This window comes from Camelus dromedarius, chromosome 1 (genome assembly GCF_036321535.1).
Source record: "Camelus dromedarius isolate mCamDro1 chromosome 1, mCamDro1.pat, whole genome shotgun sequence".
In the NCBI taxonomy this organism is placed as follows: domain Eukaryota; kingdom Metazoa; phylum Chordata; class Mammalia; order Artiodactyla; family Camelidae; genus Camelus; species Camelus dromedarius.
The window spans coordinates 75035814-75063771 of record NC_087436.1 but is presented as its reverse complement, the minus strand read 5'-3'; the positions used below and the strand labels follow the sequence as shown (position 1 = coordinate 75063771).

The window sequence follows — 27958 nt, the reverse complement described above, 5'->3', positions numbered from 1 at the left end:
CTGACTCAGAGCAGTAAGAGGCCCAAAAAAGTATTATGTATGGGTATTTTGTTTAATATGCATTAATACAATTAGAGCCTTTTAATGAGAAAGAAGCGAAAAAAAAGTTTACTTTTGTTCCATTTTTATGTCAAATTACACGCAAAAAATAGCATTCTGATTTAAAATTTAAATTTTTATTTATTAAAATGTCCTAAAAACTCAAATATAAACAATTAGTCTAATTGTGGTAAAAGAACTTTGGTGTGATGGACTCCAGTGAAATTTTTGTAGTTACTGTTTAAGAGAATCTTGCCCAAGGCATTTCACAGTGATGATATTTGGGGTATGTTTGTGTGCCATGTGTGCTTGTGTAGGTGTATACATGATATTGCTTTAGAAAAGATTGCCTAATTTTCTCCCTTTTGTCTGTTGTTTGTTCTCCCACTTCTTCAGCATCATTCACAGTTATGTGTTACAATGTGTTATGTGATAAATACGCCACCCGGCAGCTATATGGCTATTGCCCATCCTGGGCATTAAACTGGGAATACAGGAAAAAGGGAATTATGGAAGAAATTGTTAACTGTGACGCAGATATCATTAGTCTTCAGGTAATACTACAGAAATTAAATTGTCTTTAACTTAAAGGTGAACCTAAAAAGAATAGATCTTAACTTCTGGAAGATTCTGGGTTTGAAGCAAAACTCAAAGGAATTATTTTCTCACCTCTTTAGAAAGAGGGCAGTTTTAATAGGCACTCAAGATACAGCTACACTGAAACTATTTTGCTAAGTGCAGCCATCCCATCCACTTACTTACTTTATTCTTAAGTGAAAACAATCTGACTTCCTGGGAAATAATAAGAAGTAGAATCTTCCAAAATTAAATTTTCTTCGAAACACTGAGCACTGACAGAGAATTGGGGAGGAGGAGGCGAAGAGAAGTAGTCTTGTTGTAGTTACTTAATTGTCCTCCTTTTGATTCAGCGTCTGTAGTCCTAACAGCCCCACTCTCTTGAAAGTATAGTTTGATAAAAACATCATAGTTTAAAAAATATTTTCTTATTATAAAAGTAATACTGTATTATAAAGTGTTATAGAGAAGTTGAACATTTTGAAAAACCCTAACCCCATATCCCAAAGGTAGTTGCTGTGTTAAAACTTCTGAAGTATTTCTTGTATGCATGTTTTTTAAATTCATTTGCCTATTTATTTACAGATAAATTTTCAAAATAAGAGACCACATCATACTGTTGATGTGTTTGCTTCTTTTTTATTGTACTTAATGCACTTTCCATATTATTAAAATTCTCCAAAGCCAATTATATGAATATATAATAATTGATTTAGCATTTTCCCTGTTGGACATTCAGGCTTTTATAAGTTTTTACTGTTATAAAATCATGTAGTTAGATAATATTTGTTATGTGAACTATTTTAACTTAGTCACACCTTACTTATAATGCTGCACCTTTTTATATCTTAGTTTTCCTCTGTCATGTCGATGATAACATGTCTTTCATCTCAGGAAGTGGAAACAGAGCAATACTTCACTCTCTTTCTGCCAGCATTGAAGGAGCGTGGATATGACGGATTTTTTTCTCCAAAGTCACGTGCCAAAATCATGTCTGAGCAGGAGAGAAAGCATGTGGACGGTTGTGCAATATTCTTCAAAACAGAAAAGTGAGTTTAGGAAACAAAGTATAATAGTGTACTTATTTCTTAAATACCGTACATTCAGAATTGTCTTTGGTTTGACCCTAAAATAAACAAAAAGCTAGAAAGCAAGTTATATAAAAGTTAAAATTGTTGGTAATGTTTCATTTCTTGGTCCGTGTATTAGAAATAAGAAGGTGTTATGTATGAGATGGAGATATGTGTAGATAGATAAGGGAAGACAGAGAGGCACAGAACTTATGAAGGTGAGGAGTTTAAGGGACTGATTAAGACAGGACAGGGGAAAGCAGTCATGACCTGAAATGGAAAACAACGTGACCTGTGTTTTTTCATAGCTGTAACATAGTTGATTAAAGTACAGTCAAAGATAAGAATGTTATGATTCTGCTTATTAAAATATATGAACAATCTTGAGATGCCTCTATACTTTCATATATTTGAGTTTAAAATGGAAAACAGTATCTGTTCGGAGTAGTTAGAATGAAATGAGGTAATGAATGCATAGGTACTTTGTAAACCATTAAGTGTACTGGAAATATTTTTATTATTGTCATATTTCTCTGTTTCTATAACCCTTTGAAATTTTAGTATTTCTCTCTTACTGGGTTTATTATGTGGTGTGCATCGAATTTAGGAAGTGCATGTCCTACTTGAGAGTGCAGAGCTGTAACACACTCAGAAGTTTCTCTCTTGAATGCTGGCTGAGTGAATAGATGGTTAGAGACAGCTTCTTTTGGTTATCATCCTGAGGAAAAGGGAGAAGCGTATTTTTGCCTTATAAAGACTACCAATTTTACAGTGGAAAATTTGAAGGAGCCTCCAATAGAAGATTGAAATGTGTGGAGTCTGATAGAGGTTATATCTTATAGTTAATAATTTGGATTTGATACATGAAACCAGGGAATCATCTACTAATGGAATAAGCATATACACACTTGGAACTATTTTGCAATATTTCTCTGTTTAGTTCCTAATATAACAAAGCAGTTCAATGTTTTTATTGATATAAGCCTATTACCAGCATGACATGTTATTTTAAGTAAGTGAATTAAGTGAATTTGAACAGTATTTGAGCCACTTCTCATCTATTTCTACCTACTTTTGTATCTTTTCTGTAAATCTTTAATAGAGATGTTCTCATTTGTTTAATTATTAGTGCATAGCCTTCTATTTGAGGTCAGGGTATACTAAATTCTTCTAGTGGGTTGGTGACTTTCTGTTTTACAAATTTTAAAATAACAATAGCCATTAGGTTCATAGTATTTACATGTCAGGCTTTTTCTTTTGTTTATATGAATTATGTTATTTAATTTTTAAAGCAATCCTCAGAGGTAAGACTGGAGCTATTTCCTTATTTTTATAGACAAGGTAACCAAGACACAGAGTATCTGGCTTTATAGTCAATACTTTAAACACTGTACTAAACTGAACCTTTAGACTTCTTGTTTCAGCTTCCAGTATCACTTGTATCTCTTAGAAGATTGCCTCATTTGGAAAAATTGCCTTGAACTTTCTTCTTAACCTGTATTTATACGCAAATTTCCTTGAAACACCATAATTTTTAAAAGTATTAACATTGAGACAGGTGACATCAACCTGTTCTTCCATTTGCCATTGTTTCTTTCTAAAGATAATACATAAAATTTTTATCACTCCCTTCACAGTTTTTTCCCACCGTTTATTTCTTTTTAATTGAGTTATAATTACCATGCAGTATTATATTAATTTCAGGTTTAGGACATGATTTCATATTTTAATACATTATGATTTGATCACCGCAGTACAACCAGTAACCATCTGTCACCACATAAAGTTTTTACAGTACTATTGACTGTATTCCCAACGTGTACATTATATCCCTGTGACTTACTTATTTTATTTTACTTAAATTTTTATTCATTTATTTTTTAAAAACCTTCACAGCTTTGAGAGGAAAATGAAAAATGCTTTGATAATTTACTAGAGGTAGTTAAGATTTTCAACTAACATAACTGTTATCTAGGACACTTTATACAACTGAGTATTTGAAAATTGACATTTGAGTTATTAAAAGTGCTGTGAATTTGTTGAGATAAATAGACAGGAAAATACATAGATGCATCATTTGCATTTCTTTTCTTCTTCAACTTTTTGCCTAAATAGTATCATGAATCCAGCAACAGACAAAGACTTTGAGTGTGATATGTTATATCCTACCTCTTATGAACAGTGCCAGATAACTTACTGATGTCAAATGAGCTGACTAGCCAACCCCAGACTATCTGGAATTTAACACAAAGTGTACATCCCTCCATTTCTTGTAATTTCTTCCTCAGATTAGAGAGGTGATACAGTGCAAAGAAAAGACTGTTTTGAAGCCAGGTGGTTCTCCTACTTATGTAGCTGTATAATCTTGAATGAGTCACTCACCCTTTCTGGGCTTATTTTCTCATTTATAAATTTTTGTATATTACCTTGTAAAATAAATTTATATGGTTTAAAAAATTACAAAGTCAAAAGAAAGCTGTAAAAGAGTACTTCAACTCTCTATTCATTCTCAAGGTCTTATTCTTAAAACCAGAGTATTGGATAATTTCTAATCTTCATTGATGACAGTTTTTTCCCTTCATGGAAAACAGTGATACAGAATAGGTTACAATAAATGGAAACTATACAATGATTATTTTTTGCAAAATATTATAATAAAAATCTCCATCCATTGTGATTGGAAGGATAGTGTATTGCTTAGTAATGGCTGGGACACAGATGAATATTCAGAGACTTCGAATACAGTAAAATACTCCTTATATCTTATTCATTCTAGTTTAATCTCTGGAATTCAGAAGGTACTTCAAGATTTGGCAGCACCTTTTGGTCATCATTATAAGCATCAATTTTTGGGTAGTTAGATGCATAAGGATACCAGAAAATAGAAATTTTTGTTTAATGAAATGCCAGAAATCGGCTTTTTCTTTATCCTTTATCTTAATAAGTACTTTCTTCAGTCCAAGGTATTTTATAAAACACATACATACATACATGCATGCATTTTGTGTGTGTATAAGGAGAGACTGTTATTACAGGTGTTTTTTAGAGTCACAAAATTAAATTTCTCTTTACCATGTTTTGTCCTATAGACTTATCAGTTAGTAAAAGTGGGGTCTTGGAGCCAGATACACAATTTGAAGAAATCCAAATTGTTGAAAAATGGAGATGAAACCAGACCTAGATATTCAACTTACTTGCTGTTCCTGAGGTTAGCAGTTCTGATTTGATCATACTTTGTTTCACATCAGTGACAAAAGGAGAGATGAAAATAGCAGTTTTAGAACAAAGTGACCATTACACTGTGAAGAGGCAGTCTCTTCCATTTGGTTTGGGAAGTAGGTTGTCATGGTGCTCAGTCCCTGCAGTACTGCCTCTGTTGTCTGTGTCAGACATACCAGGTAAGGCCAAGTCCTTGTTTTTCCATCTGTATTACGACTGGTAGTTTTGTGGTTGAGAGGAGGGTATTCAGAGGTTATAGCATCATTCCAAATGACCTGTTGTGATAATCCTATCTTACTAGTTTCTCAGTTAATAATTTTCTCTGTCATAAGTGGTGGTTGCATTTATAATTTAAAATCTGAGGTTGTGATTTCTGGTTTCTAATGTCAACATCCCCATTAATTTAATCCAGAACATAAAATTACTGCTTTGTGCCAGTTTCCTTACCTTTCCAATATGGATAATAATTGTTCCGCCTAACTTAAGAGGCTTCTTAAGGGGCTAAAACGATCAAGAATGTGAAAGTGCTCCCAGTGGTTAAAAAATTATACAAATTTATAGGTAGGATGATGAATATCTACTTTTCTTCCTTATTTATCTGTCTCTAAGCTTACCTTTTCTAGCAGGTTATTTTCTGGCACTCTCATGATTACTTAAAGGGACAAAAGGACACATTTTATAGTATCTTATACTGAATATACAATAAAAACTTCCATTTGGTTCAGGTTTAAGAGTCAGTTTAATGTGATCAGAAAGGGTCATGGTTAACTTTTGTGTGGCTATACTCTCTTCTTGATTTATGTACTATGTTGTTCCTTGTGGCTCATAAATGAATTAGGGGAGGAAATATTAGTTAAGTCCTACAGGTTGCTTTGCTTGCTTGTAGTTGTCATTCACTGTCCTCTCTCTAGCATTAATTTAATCACATCACAGACCATAAAATTACTTCTAGATTGTAAATTAGTAAGAAATTGAGTTATTTCTTTTTTTCTATTCGAAGGGCTGTTTTGGACATGTTCAACCTAATAATCTTTCTCAAATCATGTAAGGGTGGGATCTTTTTGTTTATTTTTTGGTCATACCAATCTTCGTTATATATGATCCTTGACACCCATTTGACCTTCTGTGAAATAAGATTTTTTAAAAAGCAAATATCCTGAAGCATTCTTAGACTAAAATAAAAGAAGATCACATCAGGAATAATGCTTATAGCATCTGTGTAGAAGCTGTAGAGAAGGGATAATAAAGTGCATTGAAATAGAGAGGAGGCATATTTAAGATTTTACATTACCAAGGCTTGATGGCTTGGATTAGTGAGTAGAAAGTAACTATATATAAACCAGTATGTCTTATTAAAAAGAAACATCTACTGGAATGAAGGGAGAAAGACCCCTATATGTCAGAATATCACCTGAATGGAAATCTGTGAGACAGAAAGTAGAAGCAGAGTGGAGTATGTTTGCTTATATGTGGGAGGGGAGAAAGCAAGAAGTATTTTTGTTTTAAAGTAGTATGGATAGAATATAAATAGCTATTTCTCAATATAGTATAAATGTATTATAATTATAAAATAAACACAGAAACAAGGTAAGTTGTAGGAGATTACGGCTGTCTATACTAGTGCTGGAAATCTCATTTTCTCAAAACAGAGTCCCTGCAAAGTTCTTAAGGTGCAAGAAGCATAATTATGCTCTTATTTAATTCTCACTAGAAAGAAGGAATTTACTTGGTTTCTTAGCTCTCAACTATATCTCTTCCTTTCTTTAACTGTTGGTGAAGTTGAAATAATAAAAATTGAGAGTATGACTCTGACCCTTTTAGTATTTCTAAGCACCAAGGAGAGGAGTGTTGTAATGACATGTGCTCTGTTTAGGAAAACTGGTTTTATTTTCCTGAACTTTTTGAAACCAAAAATGTTAAAAAGTGGATGCCTCAAGAAAATTGGGAAGTTTTAAAAGTCAAAAGTAGGGCAATGCAATCATAAATTATACCAATGAGGTGGAAAGTTGGAGGCATCTAATGAACCAAGTAATTGTTCAGGATTCATTTCAAAAGTATTTCTTTTTCAATGAAGAGAAGTCAATAACCAAGCATATGTTTTTTTAAAAAGAGTTTAGGAGCCTGTGATTTTTGCCAAGAAAACGCAAACGATGAGTGAAAGTGCTAAGGCAGTGAGGAGGATATTTTAAATACATCTGTGCTGTGAAGGGGTACACCCCATGTGGATTGTACAGGCACTAATTGATGATCAAGAGAAAACCAGAGCTATATAACTTCTACTTTCCTTTCATTGTCTCTGTTGAAGAGAATTATTTTGAAAGTAGAAAGGCTAAGTAATACCAACTGAGGAGGAGATTGGCAAGAGAGTCACTAAGCTGCCTTCACTAGTTAGCTTTCCAAATCAAGATAATTATATCCATGGTATTAAAAGATCTTGCCAAAATATGATTAGAGAAATGACCTGGGTCATCTATTATGAATACTGGGGTATAGGAGAAGTTCTAGGATATTGGAGATGAAAAAACCGTCTTGTTTTTCAAAGGGAAAGACTTTTCAAGCATAGTTTCCCTCATCTTTGTAGTGGTAATAGTCATACTGTCTGTTATAGTTTGGGTTCTCCAGAAAGACGACTGAGTTAGTTTGGTGTCCAGGAGTTTATTAGGGAAAAGGAAGGGGATAAAGCAGGATTGGGCCTAGAGAATAGAGCTGTGTTGGTCCCTAACAACCTCAGCTGACCCCACCTGTAGCTTTGGAGCTGAAATGGCCTGTGAGAGTTAACCCAGGAGAAACCAAAATCGCCAGACCTTTATCTTTTGCTTCTGATCTATAATTGGATATGTGCCACTCCCAGGAGTTCTTGACCTTGACTGAGGCAGCTCTCTGCAGCTGGAGCAATTGCTCAAGGATTGATGAGGAATCTGGGCAGCATCTTTTTATGTCTACCCCTTTGCAAAGATACAAGTAGTAAATAACTGGCTTTGAACTCAGAAAAAGCAAGCTATGTTGTTTTGTTTATGTAAATTAGGAATTTTATTAATACCGTGTAACCAAAGCAAAATAGAGAAATAAATTGGATACTGAGACTGGTATAAAACTGTAATTATCATTTATACTCTCTGATTTCACATTTTTATAATCATCAAAACTATTCATTTTTAGTGATTGATTTATTCAAACATAATACTGCTTCTATCTGTTTTATAAATGATATACCAGAAATTGTTTGAAAAAGGTGTTCCATTGCTTAAAGATGTTTGAAAAAAGTCTGATGTGGAAGATGATCAATTCTATCTGTAGAATTTATTTTGAATCTGCCTACTATTCATTATTTCTCTTGCTTTAGCCTAAGCCACTGTCATCTGTCATCCAAACAACCTCAAAAACTTTGATTGGTCTCATCATTTCCAAACTTTGGCTTCTGCAGTTCTCTACAGTACAGCTGCGGTGATCTTCAAAAACATAAATCAAATAATATCACGTTCTTGCTTAGAACCTGCTTCAGTCATTCCTCTTCCTCTTAATCTCCAACATCATTTCATACCTTTCCGTTCTCTTCTAGCCCATAAACATACAAAGCTATTTGCTGGCCCAGGACCTTTCACTTCTTCCTCTATCTGAGATGCTCTTAATCCCATTCTTCACCTTCGTAACTCCTCATCCTTCATGTTTCAGTTTAAATGTCACCACTTTAAAGTAGAGGGTGGAAACTGCCCTCCCTTTAATCACTCTGGGTTACAGTAGGCAGTAGGCACATGACTTGACCTTTTATTCTCGTCAGCACATCCGAGACATTCAAAATTGGAGCAGGGAGAGGAGTATTGTTTCATCTAGCACAGTGTCCTGCAATGCAGTAAGATTTCAGTCAATATTTTTGAAGGCATGTGTGCAGGCTTGTGTTTCAAAGCTAGGAGGAAGATGGGGTGGAGACTTTTTATAAGAACAAAGATCATCTTCTCTCCACTTAAAACCTTGTGAAAAGTAGACAGTATATTTATTTAGCAGGTTTTGGTCATTTATAAATACTTCACAAACTTACGAAGCTGAAAGGGGTTAGTTAAATGGCTTGACTAAAGTCATACTGCTATTAAATGTCAGTGCTATACTCAGTTCTGTTAAGTACTACATCTCTACCATACCTAATTTGGCACTAAGGAAAGAAAATATTATTAGTGCAGATGCAGAAGTATAATTGCAGGGTGTACCATTCCTCATCTTATAGATTCTGTTCTTTTCATTTACATACTCCCAAATTCAGCTTTCCAGTAAAAGCCAGGTGGAAAAATTGGCTTCTCCTTAGCCAAGATAAGTGTGTGTCCCTGCATTTTCCTGAGAAATTTTTTTTTAATGTGGTGAAAATAAAACTGAAAACAGGGTAGGAAGATTTTATTCTGTTCTTTTTCATTAACTTGCAGACTTGGTTAAGGTTGTATTCACCTTTGAATACCAGAAAATCCCAACAGTAGCTTGAAAAAATAGTAGAAGAGTAAAAGAGTAATTTTCTCACACAAGAAGTCCAAAAATGGCAGTCCAAATCTGGTTGAGCTCCTTCCCCATCCATAGTGGGATAACTTTTGCCAAAATGGTTCTGACTACACGGGCATAGATGTAAAAGGGCAAAGGAATACACAAGTACACATACACACACCCATGTTTGCTTGGTGGCACTTTCAAGACAGTTTTTACAGTAATCAGACTTTTTTCCCTCCCATTGGCCAGAATTGTATCACCTGGCCCTGAAAAGCTAAAAAATATCTAGGGAGACAGTGAATAGTGTCTGTATTTTGTGCTCCCTTCATTTAATGTCTTTTAGCAGGACAGTCCAAGTACCTGGTACCATAATACTAATACATTGTACCTTTCAGATTTACATTGGTGCAGAAGCATACAGTGGAGTTTAACCAAGTGGCAATGGCTAATTCAGATGGATCCGAAGCTATGCTGAACAGAGTGATGACAAAAGACAACATTGGTGTCGCTGTGGTATTAGAGGTCCACAAAGAACTATTTGGAGCAAGTGAGTGCAATTTAAAATATTTTTACTAAAACTAAACACCATCCCAAGTTTTCTCTTCTCAAGTGCAGAGAGTCTTGCTGGTATTTATTGCATAGTTATTTCCTTGTCTTTTGAGGAAAGCTAAGGGAGAGGGCAGGAAAAGAGCACTAATTGTGTGATCATCAAGCATCATATACATCCTGGGGTATTACTTACCAGGTAATGTGTAAAAAGAAAAGTCTTTAATATGCCATTAATTCCAGAAGGTTATTTGAAATAAGAAATGTTTTAGGCTGAATTTGGAAATTATGATGGCTTGGTTCTCTTTTTAGCTTCTTGAATGTAAAATCTTTTGTCTTTAAGGATAAGTACTTGGCACGTTTTCTCTAATTTCTTTGTTATATTTCAGTCATTGTCAGGGTATGAGCAGGATCTTTTATCTACCTGGTACTTTTCTTTTCCATTGTAGATTATTTATAGCTTCCTTCAAAGTCAGAAACTCATTATGTACTTTGCATATCCAGACCTTTTTTTCCCCTTTCTACTGTTTGCCTTTGAGCATTTCATTGTTTACTTAACTGTATTTTAGGTAAGAGCGAGGAGAAGTATAAGACCACATCCGGGCTTTTATTTAAAAATATTTTTTTCTTTACTCACTGCCTGTAGAGGAAAAGATTTTTCCCTTAAGTATTGATTTGAATCTTTCAGACCATATGTATTTGTCAAACGTTTTCTCACTGGTCTTCAGTTTATCCATCATCAGAGACAGTCAGTCTTTGATATGAGATTTTAAATTCTTCCTCTTTTTCACCCTCTCCATTTTTGCTTTTATGTCCTTTCCAATCTCATTCTTCTTAAAAGTCTGGTACCTTTTCTTCTGACAATGAGAATATTGAATTCCTTTTGGAGTTTTAATCTCCTTTTAATTTGCAGAAGAGTAATTGTAAATTATACAGTAGACATTCACTTGCTGAAATAATGTCTCTCTTATACTCCCAGAGGTGGAATATAATATTATAGAAGGTGCTTATGGTTTCTTTGAAGGGGCAAGCTTTAAATATTTAATACAGTGAACATTTAATCTCCAGCCAAAAGTGACAGTAGACAACTTCTAGGGAGAAAAAAGAGAGCTTAGAGAATTTTCGCTGCAAATTTTTATCTTATAATCTGATTGCTTTAAAAATGACTTTCTGTCACATGTAACAGACACTTCAGTTACTTGTTTACTCAACACTAAAGATAATTATAGCTTGGTAAGGTGGAAGGAAACTTTACCAAAATAGTAGGCTGAGAAAATCAGGTCTTTCTGTAGAATTTATATTTTCAACAGAAAAATTTAAGAGCTACTTCCATAGAAATTTCAGTAGAAAAATTAATCTTGTATACAGTTAAGTAATATTCCAACAGTACAAAAGTGTATAAAGTAAAAAGTGAGAGTTCCCTTATTTATATCCTCTAGTTCATGTTCATTTCTTTACACATTACTAATATATGTGTATAGTTTTATTTAAGTGGCATCATACCATGCATATTGAGCTTTGTGCCTTAAAAATTTGATGGGCATCTTTCTCTGTCAGTATGTGTTAATAACTAAGTTTATTTCATAACTTGTCCCTTCAAAGAAGCCATAAGCCTCTTTTTTTTTAATGTGTTATCCTCATCTACCATTTTGAAAGTACCATGTTAATATTTATTTTGGCAGAATTAAGAAACAGTATTCTGGGGGAAAAAAGAACCTTACAGATTTTCTAGTTGAATACCTTACTGTCCAAATGAACCTGAGCACCAAAAAGTTTAAATAATGAATAATAAAAGGTTAGTAATTAGTGATAGAACCAGGTCTAAACCCACGTTCAAACTTTGAAAGCACATACTCCCTAATTCTCACTTTTTAAAATACTTCTTCTAAGTGTATGGTATGAATCTGTTTTGGTAGCAAATTCACTTAATTTATTTCATATAGATTAATATAATGTTGTTGCCTTACTGACACTGTCACTGATGTGCTCCAGAAATGCAGAGTGAATGAGTACTGACCAGCAGGAGGAATTTAAATTATAGTTTAGGTGATTCCAATAACTGAAAACCTATCTCACTAGGTCACTGTGATATTTAAGTGACAGATACTTAAAGTGCTTGTTTACACTAAGAACTCAGCAAATCAAGGTACTATAATCAAATGTTGGTTATATCATGGTATAATTCCTAACTTGGGGAGAGAGTAGGAGCTGGCAAACTTTTTCTAAAAGGGCCAGATAGTTAATAGTTTAGGCTATGTGGGCCACATATGGTCTCTATCACAGTCTTTTAAAACCTGTTTCATAGAACCCTGTAAAAATGTAAAGCAAGCCTTAGAATATACAGGCTGTACAAAAACAGGTGGTGGGCCAGATTTAGCCCATGGGCTGCAGTTTGTCAGCCCCCATGTTGGGATTACCAGAATCTCAGCACTTAAGCTTCTAAGAACTGCTTCATGAGGTAAAGGGAAAGATATAAATTAATAGAAAAGAGTAAAGAAGTGGCTGTGGGTTTTGGGGAGAAAACCTTAAGATACTGCTTTTTTGATACATAAAGTATAACTTGATCCTTTTTTCCCTAATGATTAAATTTAGGTCTGAAGCCTATTCATGCTGCAGACAAACAGCTGCTTATAGTGGCAAATGCCCACATGCATTGGGACCCAGAGTATTCTGATGTGAAACTCATTCAGACCATGATGTTTGTCTCAGAGGTTAAAAACATTCTGGAGAAAGCCTCAAGTAGGCCTGGCAGCCCAACTGCAGATCCTAATTCCATCCCGCTGGTGCTATGTGCAGATCTTAACTCATTGCCAGATTCAGGTATTTATAACATCGTTTCCTCTTGGCTTTCAATTTTGCTTATACTTCTAGTTGAAAGGCCAGCTAGCTCTTAACTTTTGAGTAGAGAATTTCTCTTCTAAATTAGAGAGTGTATCAGTAAGATCCCAGATATAGGACATGTGGTAATTGAGGAGAGTTTATTTAAGCTATTTCCAAAGGTGTGTGCAGGGTTAAGGGACACAAAAAAATGAATGATGCAGTATCCTGCCACGAGGGGAGTTAGGGACCCTTCACCACCCCTGCACCAAAAGGGAAAAGTGGTAAGAGCTGTTATCAGAACCTGGAAAAAGTAGTTAGGAGGAGAGGTCCATGTAATAGGAGTGATGGATTTGTATTATGATAAGATTAACCCCCGGCAAACCAACAAAAAGGGAGCCAGGGGAATATTTATCCCTGCCTCACTCTGTTCCTGTCCTCCCATTTCTTGTTGCCACTGCTGCCCATTGACCAGATCCAACTAGAAGCTAGAGTGGGAGGGGTTCACAGTTGGTGCAAGTAAAGGTCAGCCTCAGGCAGCACAGGGTGCAGTAGAGGAGGGTGAGCTGAAGACGCAATCAGAAGTTATTCAGTACGGTAGCTATCTGGTTTACTAATGTTGACATCTTTTAAGTGAACTCATTAAGTGATATCTGAATACTGATAATAGGTGCAGAAGAGTAATCAGAATTATCTTAGGATTTCACATTTACTTCTTGAGCTCCACTAAACTACTTTATGTCCTAACTAAATTATTTTAGATCTCTGTATAAAAATCAGTTCTGCATTTAAATACTGTAATTCAAATATAAAACGTTAAACTGTTGCTGTTTTGGTATTACCAAAGCATATTCTAAATTTTGTATATTTTCAGTAAGCTAGTTTTTAAAAAATTTGGGGTGGGTAATTAGGTTTATTTATTTATTTTTAGAGGAGGTACTGGGGATTGAACTCAGGACCTTGTGCATGCTAAGCATGCACACTGTCACTTGACCTATACCCTCCCCCCTCAGTAAGCCATTTTAAATTGTCTAAAATAACCACTCAACAATAAATATAAAATTAACACCCCAAAAGTAAAAAATTAACCCCAATGCCTACCATCATAATATTAATAGAAGTCTCAAATCTGGAAAACATCTCTACTTTTTCTCCTTAGCAAATAAATCTAAAATCATCCTTTCACAAATGTTTGCCTTCAGCCCCTAGCCCCCATTGATACCTTAACCATGTCCTCTTTTAATCCTTTTTTTGAGTTGAATTGTTCTCAGGCACAAGTTTCCCTCTATGGTTGATTTGTTTAAGCCAATGAGCTGTTATTTGGCATCACAGATTAATTAGTTGACTTGAGCCAGATTGTCAGGGCTGAATCCTGGTTCTACCAATTAGGAGCTGTGCAATTTATGACTAAGTTCCTCATTTTTAAATAAAGGGATAACCATTTTATCTACTTCATGGAGTTGTTTGTGAGGTATGTGTAGGAGGCACTTACAGTAGTGCCAGGTGTATAGTAAACGCTAAATAAATGATAGCTCCTTTTCAGCTGTTCACAATACCAGCGTTGCAACTCATCACTTACTCGTTGTGTGTTGCTGTCATTCCTGATCACAGTTAGAGATGACTGACAGTGTTTACTAATCATCATCAGAGGAAGGGTTGTGGTACCTTTTTTTTAATGTTTACTTAATTCAGTGGAAGCGGTGTACTTTTTTGAATGCTTCTACTCTCTTCAGCTTTTTTTATATATACACACATAATATATATATATTTTTTATATATACACATATAATATTTTTATATTTTTATATATACCTCCAGCATATAATGTCCTGTTTAGTGTCAGACTGAAAAAAACTCACTGTAGCTCCAGACAAAGAATGGCATTGTGGAGCTGAAACTAGACATTGCAATGTTGAAAATGCAAAATCTATTTTTGTTGTTAATGGTTTTTAAATTTTTTATTATGTGTGCTGTATTTTATATATTCTGAAAGTTGTTGATTGCATAGAATGGTGAATACTGAAGAGATAGTGGTTTGAAATAATATTCTAAAAACATTTAGGGTCAAGACCTTCCTGGCAAATGCCACCCTAGATCTGGGAATCAGCTTGAAGACCCATTAAGAAAACTGAGGATAATTCTGAGTGATCCTGGTATTTTGCTCTGAAATAGGCAGATACCCTTCAGTTTGATTGAACCATATGAAATTGCTCATACTTGGTTTTTTAACAACAAAAAAAAGGCAGTTTCATGTGGCTCAATGTGATAAAACCACTCTGAACCTGGTGCATGCATCTGGCAACAGATTTTGGCCATGAAGTCTTGTGTAAGGTCTAGTTTCTTCCATCTTTATTCTGTTAGGTGTTGTGGAATATTTAAGCAATGGAGGAGTAGCTGACAACCACAAAGACTTCAAGGAACTAAGATACAATGAGTGTCTTATGAACTTCAGCTGCAATGGAAAGAATGGAAGCTCAGAAGGGAGAATCACACATGGCTTCCAACTGAAGAGCGCCTATGAAAATAACTTGATGCCTTACACCAATTACACCTTTGATTTCAAAGTAAGTGACAGCCTCTGGGCTGGCATAGAAATTATCAAATACACAAGAAAGGTGTATGTTATTTCTGCTTAATTGCATAATCTTCAGGAATTTTTAGATTTTCAAAATGTCTTTGCTAAGTGTGCACCTAAATCTAAGGAGGTTTGTTAGGTTTTGTGGTTATTGTTGACTTAAGAATTCTTTTTGTACCCTCATTTCTTCAAATTTCAAATAACCATGATAATAGCACAGACTTCCAGAATGCTCACTAAGTATGTGCCAGGCACTGTTCAATAGCATTTTTTATTTATTAATATAGTTGCATTTCGCCTGTCCATACCATTTCTAACTTACAGTAACATCCCTAACAGTAAGGATTCAAATAAGCAACCTGATACAGCTAAACTATCACCTTGAATGAATTTGTATAGTATTCCTCCCAAATTTTCATAGTACTTTTCATTGTTTTCTCATTTACCTTCAAATTTTCCAGGTTTCTTTGGGAGATGGGATTAGAGAGGGTTGTACTTAGGGTCTGTTTTACATTCGTGTTGTCATACTAGTATATTCCCAGGCAGTGGAACACTCCAGCTTAGTAAAAGGACCAAGAAAGATTTTTTTTGTACAATAAGAAGAAAAATTAGAGGGCCAGTTGTAGAAGACCAGTTGTAGTTGTTGAAACACTGGTGGTAGTGGTTTTCTGTGGTTAATTCCTTTCCCTTTGCCAGTTTTCTGTTCACTCTGCCTGTTGTACCTCTGTTTGATTTTCTGGCATTTCAGGCATATGTACTAAAATCTTATACCATCCTGAAAAAATGCAGATGTTACAAAGTGGTTGAGAGTAAGAGGCCCAGAGGGATTTAACGAAATACCAAAGGAAATTTATGAAATGCACTCTTAAACATCTCTAATAACCTTTTCCCATTTTCAGTGCTTGTTAGCTGCTTTCCAAGAAACGAGTAGTAGGAAGAAGACAGGAAAGTCATGTGCTGATGCTGTTGGCCAGTTTCTGTAATCAAGAAGTGGAGGAAAATTGCTTAGAAGTTGAATCCAATTTTAGTGTTTTTGCTTTTAGGCTAGATAATACTATTCAGAGATAATTGACTTTGTTCAGATCATTGATACGCAGTAATGTGCTGGCAATATTTAATAACCAGCTTTCTGGGAAAAAAGAAGCTCAAATTTGTAATGTTTGCTGATTTCTGTGGTATAAGTAATAGACTTCAAGCTCCCCACAGAAAAGCATTGAATGCAGAATGGGGATGAAGCGCTAAGAAAGTAGGTACTAGCTGACTCTGTTACACCACTGCTCCTGTGTGAGCTTAGAGGAAAACCTCCAGATTTAATGATACACAGTTAACTATAGGTTAATTCCTATCCTTTAGACTCCAGTGGTATATTATATATCTTTGCGAGCACAACCCAGAAAACCTAAAATAAAGTTCCGTAAGATAAATGTCAAGTGCTTCTGTGACTCTTATTGTTGTCTTTATACGTGTATAGGTAAAAAGACCAAATCATTTCTATCTTGTCTAGGCTTTTATAAAGGTTACTTTTTCCTTATCCATAAAGTAAAAATTAGAGAAACAAAGTGTGGGATATTAATCTAAACCCATCTTCCTCAATCATCTGAGCTGTTTAAAAATCTTTTGTTGATGTTTCTTCAAAAGATCTTATGTGCATTAATAATTGAATCAAAAATCTTACTGAACCATTTTTATCGTCTATAGAAGTACAGTTAAAGAACCAAAAGTGCATAGACCAAAGAGGGTTTAATGTTTGCATATGTAGGATAGGATGAAAAAGGACAGAGCTATAAATCCGTGCAAGAGAGGCATGTATGGGAAGATAAATATACTGGCTGGCTGGATAGATGGATGGGAGGGTGGAATAGGATGGGAAGGAAGGATGATCAGAGAACAAACTAAGGGCATACCTGACTAGAGAGAATTAAGCCTTTAGTCCAAGTAGCAGACAGTAAACTTTTCAATTTCGTACAAAACATTTTATGTAATTAGTGCTATACCAGTATTGAAGACAATCAGTAATATCAGGTATAAAAGTGTCTTGTAATTAGCATTAAATACAGATACAAATACAATATTCTGCCATTGTATCAGTGGAGTGCTGTTAAATTTTTGTTTACTTGGCTTAGCATTTGTTTACTTTCTTGGTTCTTGAATAAATTAGGAATGTAGAAAAGTGCTGTTTAGAACTCAGAGTCATTTAATCTACAACTGATTTGGAGTGACTCAAAGAATAAGCAGTTAGGAGAATTACTTATAAACCAGGTATCTTAGTGAGTTTAGGTTGCTAAAGCAGAATACCATGTACTGTGTGGCTTTTAAAATAACAAATTTATCTCACAGTTCTGGGGGCTGGAAGTGTAAGATCAGGATGCCAGCTTGGTCGGGTTCTAATGAGGGTCCTTTTCTGGGTTGCAAACAGCTGTTTTCTCACTGCATCCTCACATGGTGGAGAGGGCAAGAGAGTTCTCTAGGGTCCCTTTTATAGAACACTAATCCCATTTGTGAAGCTTCCACCTTTATGACCTAATCACCTGCCAGAAGTCCACCTCCTTACACAGTCACATTAGGGGGTTAGGATTTCAACATATGAATTTTGGGGGAACACAAACATTCAGTCCATAACACCAAGTAAGTTGAATAAACAGCCTAATTCAAACTTACTGCTGCTGCTTACACAGACAGACCTCATGCCCACCCCCCTGCAACCAGTCTAAGGGTGTGTCTGAACCAATTAATGAAAAAAGGAAGGACAGTTTTCCTGTTATGTCAAGGAGTAAATCTTTCTGTTACATTATGAAATTCTTGGTGGATAATTTTTTCATATTCTTTTACAAAACAAAGCATAATGCTAGCTTAAACTATTTTCCTGATTTTACTTTTTTTATCAAATACAGTTCTATAGACTTAACTAGAACTTTACTAATATAAAGACTATTTTCCCATGTTATATATGGTCTTTTAAAAAAGAAACAGTTTGATTCAGAAGAGGTTAATAGTTATGAGTGATGTCTCCAATTAAATGCATCCTACTTTCTGGAGTGTTTGACATCTTTCTTGGGGCCTGTGTTTGCAAAGGATTTCTGCATAGCTCTAGTAGCTGATGTGCATAATGATGCTCTATAACAAAGTGATAAGATGTAGGGGGTTTATTCAACATAAGTAATTTAAAATATTTAACTTGTGTTTTGTTTACTTATAGCTGAAGCAAGGGGCAGTCTCATAAAAGAAAGTAAAACCACTCTCTTTTAACCCTTTTCCTAAAACGTCACTGGGAAACTAAACAATTAGCCAAAATGAAGGGATAATATCATTTCTTGACTGTCTGAACTTGGAGCATGAATGGCAGAAAGTCTTCCCCTGGATTCAAGTGGGCTCCTTAATTTGTGGTAAAGTGAGATTAAGGTATCTAATGTTGAGTAACGCCCTCTCCCTCAAAAGAACTATTTCATTGTTTTAGTCTTGGTCGTGTCAAATCTACAAACTAAGGTCATTGTTTCCAAAATTTCATAGTATAATTTTTTCCATTAAGTTCTTTGTCTTTTCTTTCTTTCTTTTTTTTTTTTTAAGTAGCCCATTTTTGCTGTGATACCACTTAAAATACTAGCTAGAGCTCACTATGTATAGTATTTATAAATAGGTACTTTAAGGTGTGGAAGTATTTCTCCATTCTTGGGCTCAGGCTCTTATGCAGTGGATAGGAAGCTCTCTTGCATGCACAGCCTGGGGCAAAAAAAGGCACACTAGTTTTGAAACTTACTGCTCAGGTAAACCAAATCATCTAGCCCTGAGAGTTGCGACTGAATACATAGGTAGGTCTCTGCTGAATGTTTGTTTTTGCTGAGGTATCGTTGTGCAGCAGGGTATCCAGAATTTACAGTACACCAGGATTTGTGAAAACAGCATTCTAAAGAACAGGTTAGAATGATTAAATGTGTGCAGTATTTTATATGTATGTATAAAATCTGGGAAAACCAAACTGGGATTAGCAAATCTAAAAATGTGCTTTACCTTGGCTTCATTCAGATGTGTTTGGATATCTTGATTTACAAATAACTAAAAGTAATGCCAGTTATCATTAAAAGAATTAATTTGTTGTAACTGTGCATTAACTGTGGTTGTATTTATATAAATATCCTTATTTTCTGATTATTGTATCTGTTAGAGTTAATGCAGTTTCCATAATGTTTTTATTGATATATTAGATTTCACTGACCCAAGCACGCCAGTTTTAAAGATACCTAGACAAAATTTGGTGTGCTTATTGTTAGTGTCTCAGTTTGCTTACCACTTATACACAAGTGCAAGGCTTTGTGATTCCAGTAGGCTACTGTGTTTCCCTATTCAGCCACCTTTATTTCATGTAATTTACCCATTCAAGCTTTGAGCTTTATTTGACCCATTGTCAAGACAACAGGTACCAGAAATACAGGTTACTCAGATATTTGGCTTTTGCAGAGTATGAATTGTTCTTTTATATACCTTGAGTTTTTCTTTTATCTAAGCATTTTTTTTTCCTTTTTTTTCCTCTGCTCCCAATCTCTTTTCAGGGTGTGATTGACTACATTTTCTATTCCAAGACTCATATGAACGTGCTTGGTGTCCTGGGGCCTTTAGATCCTCAATGGCTGGTTGAGAACAACATCACTGGGTGTCCACACCCTCACATCCCTTCAGACCACTTCTCACTGTTAACACAACTTGAACTCCACCCTCCACTCCTGCCTCTTGTCAATGGTGTTCACTTGCCTAATCGGAGGTAGTGGAGTACTGCCCCGTAAAGACGGGGATCTGTTGCTATGGACCTGTACAGTTGTAAATCAAAGTATGTAGGAGTGAAGTATGGCCATCCTTAAGCTGCTTCTTCAGGTTCCTTTCATTATGTGTTTGCTATAAAATTTTGTACACTTTTGTGCATATTGGTATCATTTGGCACTAGGGCTGGAACCAAAGTATTACTCTCTTTCCAAATTTTTAATTTAGTGTGTTTTTAAGTTGGACCTTCATATTATATTAGGAGTCAGCATCCATAATTGATAAATCACCAGTTTGAGGCCCAACAACAGTGTATTTGTTTTTCCAGAACAAATACTTTGTTTTGAATGGCTTCAAATGAACCAACCATTTTTGTAAAAGGCAATTTTTTAAAACTATAAATATGAAATTTTAAACTGAATGATGGCATGCCTTGCAGGAAACTTTCTTGAATTTCTCTTCTCCATGATAACAAACTGATTTTTGGCTCCCCAGTTATTTGCACATTAACAAAGCACTTAAATTTGCTAGATCTGTACATAAACTAGCCATAATGAGAAAAACTGAGAATTTAAAGATGGTTTGCACAATATGCTTTCAAAACCAAGCATTTAACAGCACATGACAATTTGTTGGGCAAACGCTGGTTGTTTCTTGTTTTGTTTTTTTTTGAGGAATCATTCTGTACTTTGTTCCCCTATTAATTGTAACCTTATTAGAAGTATTAATTCTAAGCCTGTCTCTCCAGTTTATTTACAGGAAAACAGCGGGTAATTTCTACTGCCACACATCCTGGAAACAGAATTTGGTCTATTTAGGCTACCCACAAAATTAGTCTCTAGTAATTTTTATTGATTCCATCCACCCCTTTCTGCCTGGTTGTGCTGGAAAAACAGATATTATATAATCTGTATCATTTTTGCTGTTAATAGTCAAATATTAAAAACAAACAAACAAAAACAACTAATGAATGAAAAGACCCTGATCAACGTTTTAGAAGGGGAAAGATATACAAATATTTCATGTGTTTCCCAAAGTAGGTCAAGTGGCTGTTGGTTTTGGCTTTTTGACGTGACAATGGAAAGGATTTGGGGAGAGAACAGGGAGTAGTTGAAAACCTTGCATCATTTTTCCTGACTCTAGTTGCCAAATGGCCATTATATGCTTTTAATCTTTGTTTCCGTTGTCTGTCAGGGTTGAATTAAGAAGCTACTGGTTTATTCCCAATTGTTGATGCTCTTTAGATATGTTGGAATCTTTTTTTCGCCCAGGAGGGGCCAGCTGAAAATCTGTGACTCAAGAGGCAGTGAACGAAATACCGTTTTCTGGGGGAAGAATTGGTTGGCTACTTGATGTTAATTATGGCACAGTAACAGGAAAAGGTTGTGTCTGTGTTTTTAAGTTTTTCTTTATTCTGCTTTTTTGCTGCTATAAGAGTTTTCTGAAATTTATATTTTAAACTTTTCATGCACTTTACTGTTTCTAGTCTCAAAATGTGATATTTTTAATAAACAAGAAATTTTCCATTATGTGAATGAAATTTTAAAAGAAAATTACCTATATTTGTGTCTCACTAATATATAAAGTACAAGTCAAATTTAAATTATTTAATTAGTTTTAAATATATACAATTTGTCTCCTCTTTCAAACCTGACATCTTAGGCTGTTTTACTAGTCTTAAATGATGCATTTCCTTTGGTCATTTTATACTAATTTCTTCCATAGTAAATTAATCAGGCTACATAAGGTAATATTTCCCCTGAAGGGTAATTTTAGTGGGACGAGGGTGGTGGGATGATGTAATATCATATATGGGATTGCATCAGAAGGGTTCTGTAAAGCCTAAACTCCCTTTTAAAAGTGCCTAGTGACAGAGGCGTTGTTTGTCATCTATTATAATTGGAATGTCATTGTAGTTGAGTGAAGTTTGATGTAAATAAAATATTCTTTGAAAAATGTTAAGGTACCAGAACAAACAAACAAAATAAACAAAGAAGCAACCCTTGAGATGACAGATTTTCCTCAGTGTGCAGGTATCCCTTCTTATATACCTCAAGCATTCAACATCTAGCCATGCAAATTGATTACCTGAAGCATAGTACTGGAAAGTAGAATAGCATGAAAAACTTAATTTTGTGGACATTACCTTTTTTTGTAATCAGCTACTGTATGTTTTATTTTAAATCTTTTGTTTTGGGTGGGTTTTCTGCTCTGGAGGTATATGCACTAACAAAACATTTTCCTCCTTTCATATACGCATGTTAATTAGCAATGTGAGCAATATTTCCTACCATACTTCACTCCCAATATTTTTTGAGATGTTTGTATAAAATGGAATTTAAAGTTCACTTATGATTGTATATGAACCACAGAGGAGCCCATTTATTAATAAAAAACTTTTTTAATAGTTAAATGTAGAGGGAAAAATAAAAAAAATTGGGAAACATTGTAAACAGCTTAAGTTTATTTTGTGTATGATCGAGGCACTCTGTTGCAGGAAGGTGTGTAATTGGGTTCTCTCTGCTTCCAAATGCACTCTTTCAAACCATTCATTATCCTGTGTATTTTTAATGTGGTTTTAGTAAATGTTGGCAGTAGCTCTGTTGAAGTAGGTAATTGTGTTCTGTTTTGGGTGGCAAACATACCTGGGGCATGGTAACCCAAATTTCATGTGCACGGTTTCCCTTTAGCCCACTGCCCAAATTTCACACACCCTTTGTTCCCTCTGTGAAAGGAGTGGTATCTGTTTTGAGCTGCCAATTCAGATGATCAGAAATGCTGCTCTCCTCAGTATTGTCTGTTAAAAACGCATGCCACTTGGAACTTTGGCATGAAAAGCCAAAAGGAAGAGGTGAATGACATTTGGTGTATATTCAATGAAAGTGAAATATTTATGCTCACATACTTTCTAGATCTCAGAATAAGTTAATAAGCTTTATGCCATGGGGGCTGCTGCATATTTTATCTGAAGATAAAAGAAAATTTGGGCATTTTTAGATTGTGATTATGTGGTTTTTTTTTAACTGTTAAATATGATTTCTGATATTTGTCTAAGAACTGGAGTGTTCTTTAAATTTATTGAAACAGTGTTGTTTGAGGAAGGGAAAACTGCACTGTTTGCCATTACAGCAGTCATACAAGTGCATGTCAAGTCACCCACTCTCTCAGGCTTCAGTATCCGCCTCATAGCTTTACACATTTTGATGGGGAATATTGCAGCATCCTCAGGACTGACATCTGGGAAAGGCTCAAATCCACTTACTGCTCCTTGCTTGTTGACTTTGTTTTAAAATATTGTGCCTGGTGTCAACTTTTAAGCAACAGCACTGCCTAAAAGCAAGCAGAGAACAGAATCCCAGCACCATTCTATAGGCAACTTTTTAGAATTCAGATATAGTAAATCTGTTCAAGATTTATGATGTTTTATGTAAAAAAAAAATTTTGTACAACGTAGCTGAATATTTTTGTTTCCTTTCTTTGATGTAAGGCGTGTGAACGTTCGTTTGAATATCACATGTTAAAGTCAGGTATGGCACAATGGGTTCTGAGACCAGCTTTTCCTCCCTCCCATTTGCCTTGTTCCAAGCTCTTTCTTTTCAATTACTTTCTGATATTCATAGGCAACTGTTTAGTTTTACTAATAAGCATCCTGTGTGAATGTATTAAAGAAGCCACTGTGTTTTAGTGTTGTAGTTCGCAGAAATATAAAGCTTCATTTCTTATTTGTCCCTATTCTTTGGTGTTTTCAAGTTATAAAAATCACAGAGAAGCAAGGGAGAAAGTTGAAAGAGATGGAAGGCTCATATCACTTGATTCTATGGCAGGTTGTTACAGAATTGAATGTGAGCAAACATACTGTGTTCCACTTTAAAACTGTATCTCCTAAATACGCTGCTACTGGGTGAAAAATTAAGTTTGTATTTGCATTTCCAAGAGTTTCTAAAACTCATTAATGCCATCTATACTTTCAAGTCTAATGGCAAGGAATAGAGAAAGCACACACAAAAAAAAATAGGTTAAATATATGTTCTTCTGTGGAACCAAAGGCATATGGTTCGTCATTCCCAATCCAAGGCTAGATTTTCTAGCAGTAGAAATTGACTGTGTCCCAATATTTACTTCTTTGATTATAAGGCCTTATACTCCGAGCTTCTGAAGGATTTTAATAGCTTGGTAAAATGCAGACTGATGAGTAGCTTCAGTCACAGAAGACATCCTTTTCTGATACATTTAACAGGCCATAAGGATATGGTTTTAAAGCAAGCAAAGACTTTATGGTACATTTCCAAAATAGCACTCATATATACTTATGTTTTGATAGAGATGTGAATTCTCACATTTGTAAGTTATCCTTTTTCTTCCACCTGCCCTCCCCCTTTAAAAAAAAAAAATCTAATGTGTGGAAGATTTGTTTAACCTTTCCTTCTGTATTGTATCATGTTTGTAGAACTCTCTGAATTATAGGTATACAAATTAACTAGGGAAATAAGAATATTTTTCTAAGCCAGGAACTTCAGTGAAAGCTTTGAATTTATAGACAGATGAGAACTTTTATACTTATGGTTGCTTTGAGTGATTTTAATTTTCTAACAGCATCATGGTCACTAAATTTGAATTCAAGCATGAGTAAGTTTGTACATCTTTAACCTGGCTTATTTACCAAAGTTGTATGCTGTTTAAGAACAGGATACCAAAAGCATCTTTCCTTTACAGCACAATAATCTTTATTATGTGTCACCTTAAAGCTTAAGGGTAAATAGAAAAAGAAAATTCTTATACTTACACTGCAGGGTGTTCTGAACAAGATCCACAGAAAAAAAGGGGGGAAAAAAACCTTATTTTCAGGAAGGTGGTAAGGGAGAACATGCCTGTTTTCTTGTTTTAACCAAGTACTGTCTTTGTGTAAGATTCTCTGTTAAATCACAAGTTCTCCGGTAAGAAATAAGGAGGTACCAGGAAAAGCAAGCTTTATTAACGTAGTTAATAATTCCTTTCAGCATAAGTTTGTTCGGTTAGGCTTGGGTTATTCTTGGAACCAAAGGAAAACAAGCATGTTGAGGTTTCATTCAACAAACATTATGACATTGAAGTAATGGAATGTTTTTAAGTAAAATAATTTTCACTTTCAAAGCATATGAAATAAGAACATTTCTACCTATTAAATGCTAATTTTTTATGGCACATGGTATAAACTTGGTAGCATTGTACTGAAATGAGAAATTGTGTCATTAGAAAATCCCATTTTGAAGAAGGTACGCAAATGCCAAGTGATATGACTCTTTTGGCACAGTAGCATTGGGTATATTCACTTTCCAGAAACTTTCAGAAGACATAGTTTGGCGCCTATTAGTAGTTATTTTTGTTACAACAGTCTACCCGAATTTAGATAATTTCCTTATTTGTATGTCTGTCACTTTTAACCCTAAAATATAAGAATCATGGTAGCCCTCTGAGAAATGGTCATTTCTTGCTCATTTCAGTTTTGTATTAATTTCTAATTACTGATATACGGCTGTATTTTCTTTCCATGTATCAATGGTTATATGTACCCCTTTGTTTAATTAGTTAATTAACACAATTGGCTCAGTGTTGATGTGTCAGACAATGGCTTTGCTTCTTACTGAACAGGCTTAGTTTCCAGCTACTTGTTTCAATCTTGATGCAGTAGTCTGCGGGTGTATTTATTCAGAAACTGCTGTCTTTTCTCTGTGCTTAACTTGCTAAAAATATATTTCCTTACCTTTGAAATTTCTGAGCGGTGCTCTGCCAACTTTTCGGGTGGGGGAGGGATTTGGATGGCTGTGTTACTGCACACTGGATCTGGAATTGTTCAGTGTTGTGAGTGGCAAATTTCTTAAACACCAGCAGCACTGAGAAGTGCACTATGGGCATTCGTACAGTTGTCCAGAAGCAAGCAATTCTTTCATCTAGGAGAAGCTAAGGAATAGAGTTCAGTGGAGTACTTGGTATATTTCGAGGTTGGGATGAATGTTTCAACTTCGGGTTTTGTTGTCTCTGAGTGGAGTGGGGTGGTATGGAGGGAGGTGGGTTTTGGTTTTGTTTTGTTTTGGGTTTTTTTTTTTTTTTTTTTTTCAGAGTGTGTCTGTACCTTTTGTCTCTGAAAAGGCCAGGGTATTGGTCAAATTCACCGTGGATTTATATTTTCTTATTGTGATTTCTTTCAACCAGAAAACAAGTGCCAACTAATCGTCCATGAGATGACCTACTCTTCCACTCAGTTTACCATTTGAATAGGGAAGGGTTCATTTATTTTCATTCCTTGGCATTAAATTAATAATTCATTGTTTTGCATACATTTGAGTCATTCTGTGGCCTATAAAGTGTTTTTGTAACTAATTTAATGGTTGGAAAGCAAAGCACATGAGTTCAAAACTGAGCAAGAAGTTTTGGTAATTTTTTCCCGGAATACTTAGTAGTTTCTATTGATTCTATTCCAAAACAAATTCTACTGTTTAAGGTTGTGTATTTACTTTGCTTTTGTCCTAAGAAAAAGCCAAGTGCTAAATCAACTTGTTATTGTGTTCTAATAATCAGTTTAAAATCTGAGGTTTTCTTTCCTTTTTTTAAATTAGAAGATTTAATGAAGTGCCATGTAATTGTAGCTTACTAGTGTTTAATGTGTAATAGACTGGCTCTGTGGTGTTCTCATCATTTAACACCCTGTCATCGCTGGAGAAACTGGTTCCATTCTTGTGGAACACATTCTCTCTGACAAAATCACCAGCTGCTTTATTTTTCTATTTATTACAGTTAAACAGTTGATGAGGTCTGAATCTTGACCAAACTGCTCAGCTGAGATGTTTTTCACAGTAGACACTGTACAAAGTGTGCGTGCAAAAGGACACAGTTGGGTGGTAGTATTTTTTCATTAATGTGAACATTGACTAAACAAAGCAGTCCTGCCTTTTAAATCTTGTGGCAGCTCAGGAGGGAGGTGCTTAAGAACCTTAACTACTATGTCAGATGACAAAATACTTTTTTCCATTTTGGAGATTGGGTACTGCTCACACATGATGTATAGGGCTAAATATATGCTTGTTTCCTTGCACCTGTGTACTTCCCCGTCTCTCCTTCCCTTTCCCTCCCCTGTAGGCAATAAATGGCCATTTTGCAACTGCATACCTTTGTCTTGGTTTTTTACTTTTTAATGTGTGCAGTATAAGTGTCTGCTTTAAGGTCAGCACATCTCTTGTGAAGTAGGGAGACAGGGTAATTCAGGCAGAAAATTACAGATTCATGCTATATTTTTCTTCTAGTGAAAACTATGTTAATGTTTAAATAATACTTTGTTTAGAATAGATTCAGAAGATAGCCAAGTTATGAGACTTGCCTTGGCTGAAGAATCTGAGCTGAGGGACATGTGTCACTTCTGAGTGAGATTTTAAGAGCCAGTGTACAATGTGTTAAATATATATATATATATATATATATATATATATATATATATATATATATAGCCTTGGTGATCCTAGAAGCATATGTTGAGAGCAAATGTCTCATCCTAGATCCTCGAGTAACTGAAGAACAGAGCTCCCCTGCTTACCTACATAGGGCATGTAGTGCCAGTGAAAAACAACCACCAAATCTCAGTGTCTTAGTGCAATGAAGGTTTGTTATTATAGCATAATCTAGCCCATCCTGGCTGATAGACAGATAATCTGCTGAGTTACCAATATTCATCAGTTTCAACAGGTGGACCTGCCAAGACCTAGAGTAAATTTATTCAAGAAACATTCCAATATCTGCTGTGAACAAGATGCTTTGTGGGATATAAAGATTGACGTGCTCCCTATCCTTTAACAATTCACATTCCAAATCCTCTTCTGTTTATGACACAGGGGAAAATGTTGAAGTTTTTTACTTAGAGTAAAGGCATCAA

The 27958-nt window shown here is 35.0% G+C and overlaps 1 protein-coding gene across 7 annotated transcripts in view; it reads left to right on the top strand.

The window, feature by feature from the left end:
* The window catches only part of CNOT6L (CCR4-NOT transcription complex subunit 6 like), a 92077-nt gene extending 64879 nt beyond the window's left edge, over nucleotides 1–27198 (top strand). For 5 of the 7 annotated variants that reach the window (XM_031471301.2, XM_031471293.2, XM_064485599.1 and 2 more), the window contains 6 exons: nucleotides 436–593; nucleotides 1510–1664; nucleotides 9767–9918; nucleotides 12510–12737; nucleotides 15096–15298; nucleotides 19854–27198. In XM_031471301.2, the coding sequence (XP_031327161.1) occupies nucleotides 436–593; nucleotides 1510–1664; nucleotides 9767–9918; nucleotides 12510–12737; nucleotides 15096–15298; nucleotides 19854–20066 (1109 nt within the window). In that variant the 3' untranslated portion in view covers nucleotides 20067–27198. The other 2 variants (XR_010380849.1, XM_064485608.1) reach the window with 2 other exon arrangements.
* The last annotated feature ends 760 nt before the right edge of the window (nucleotides 27199–27958 follow it).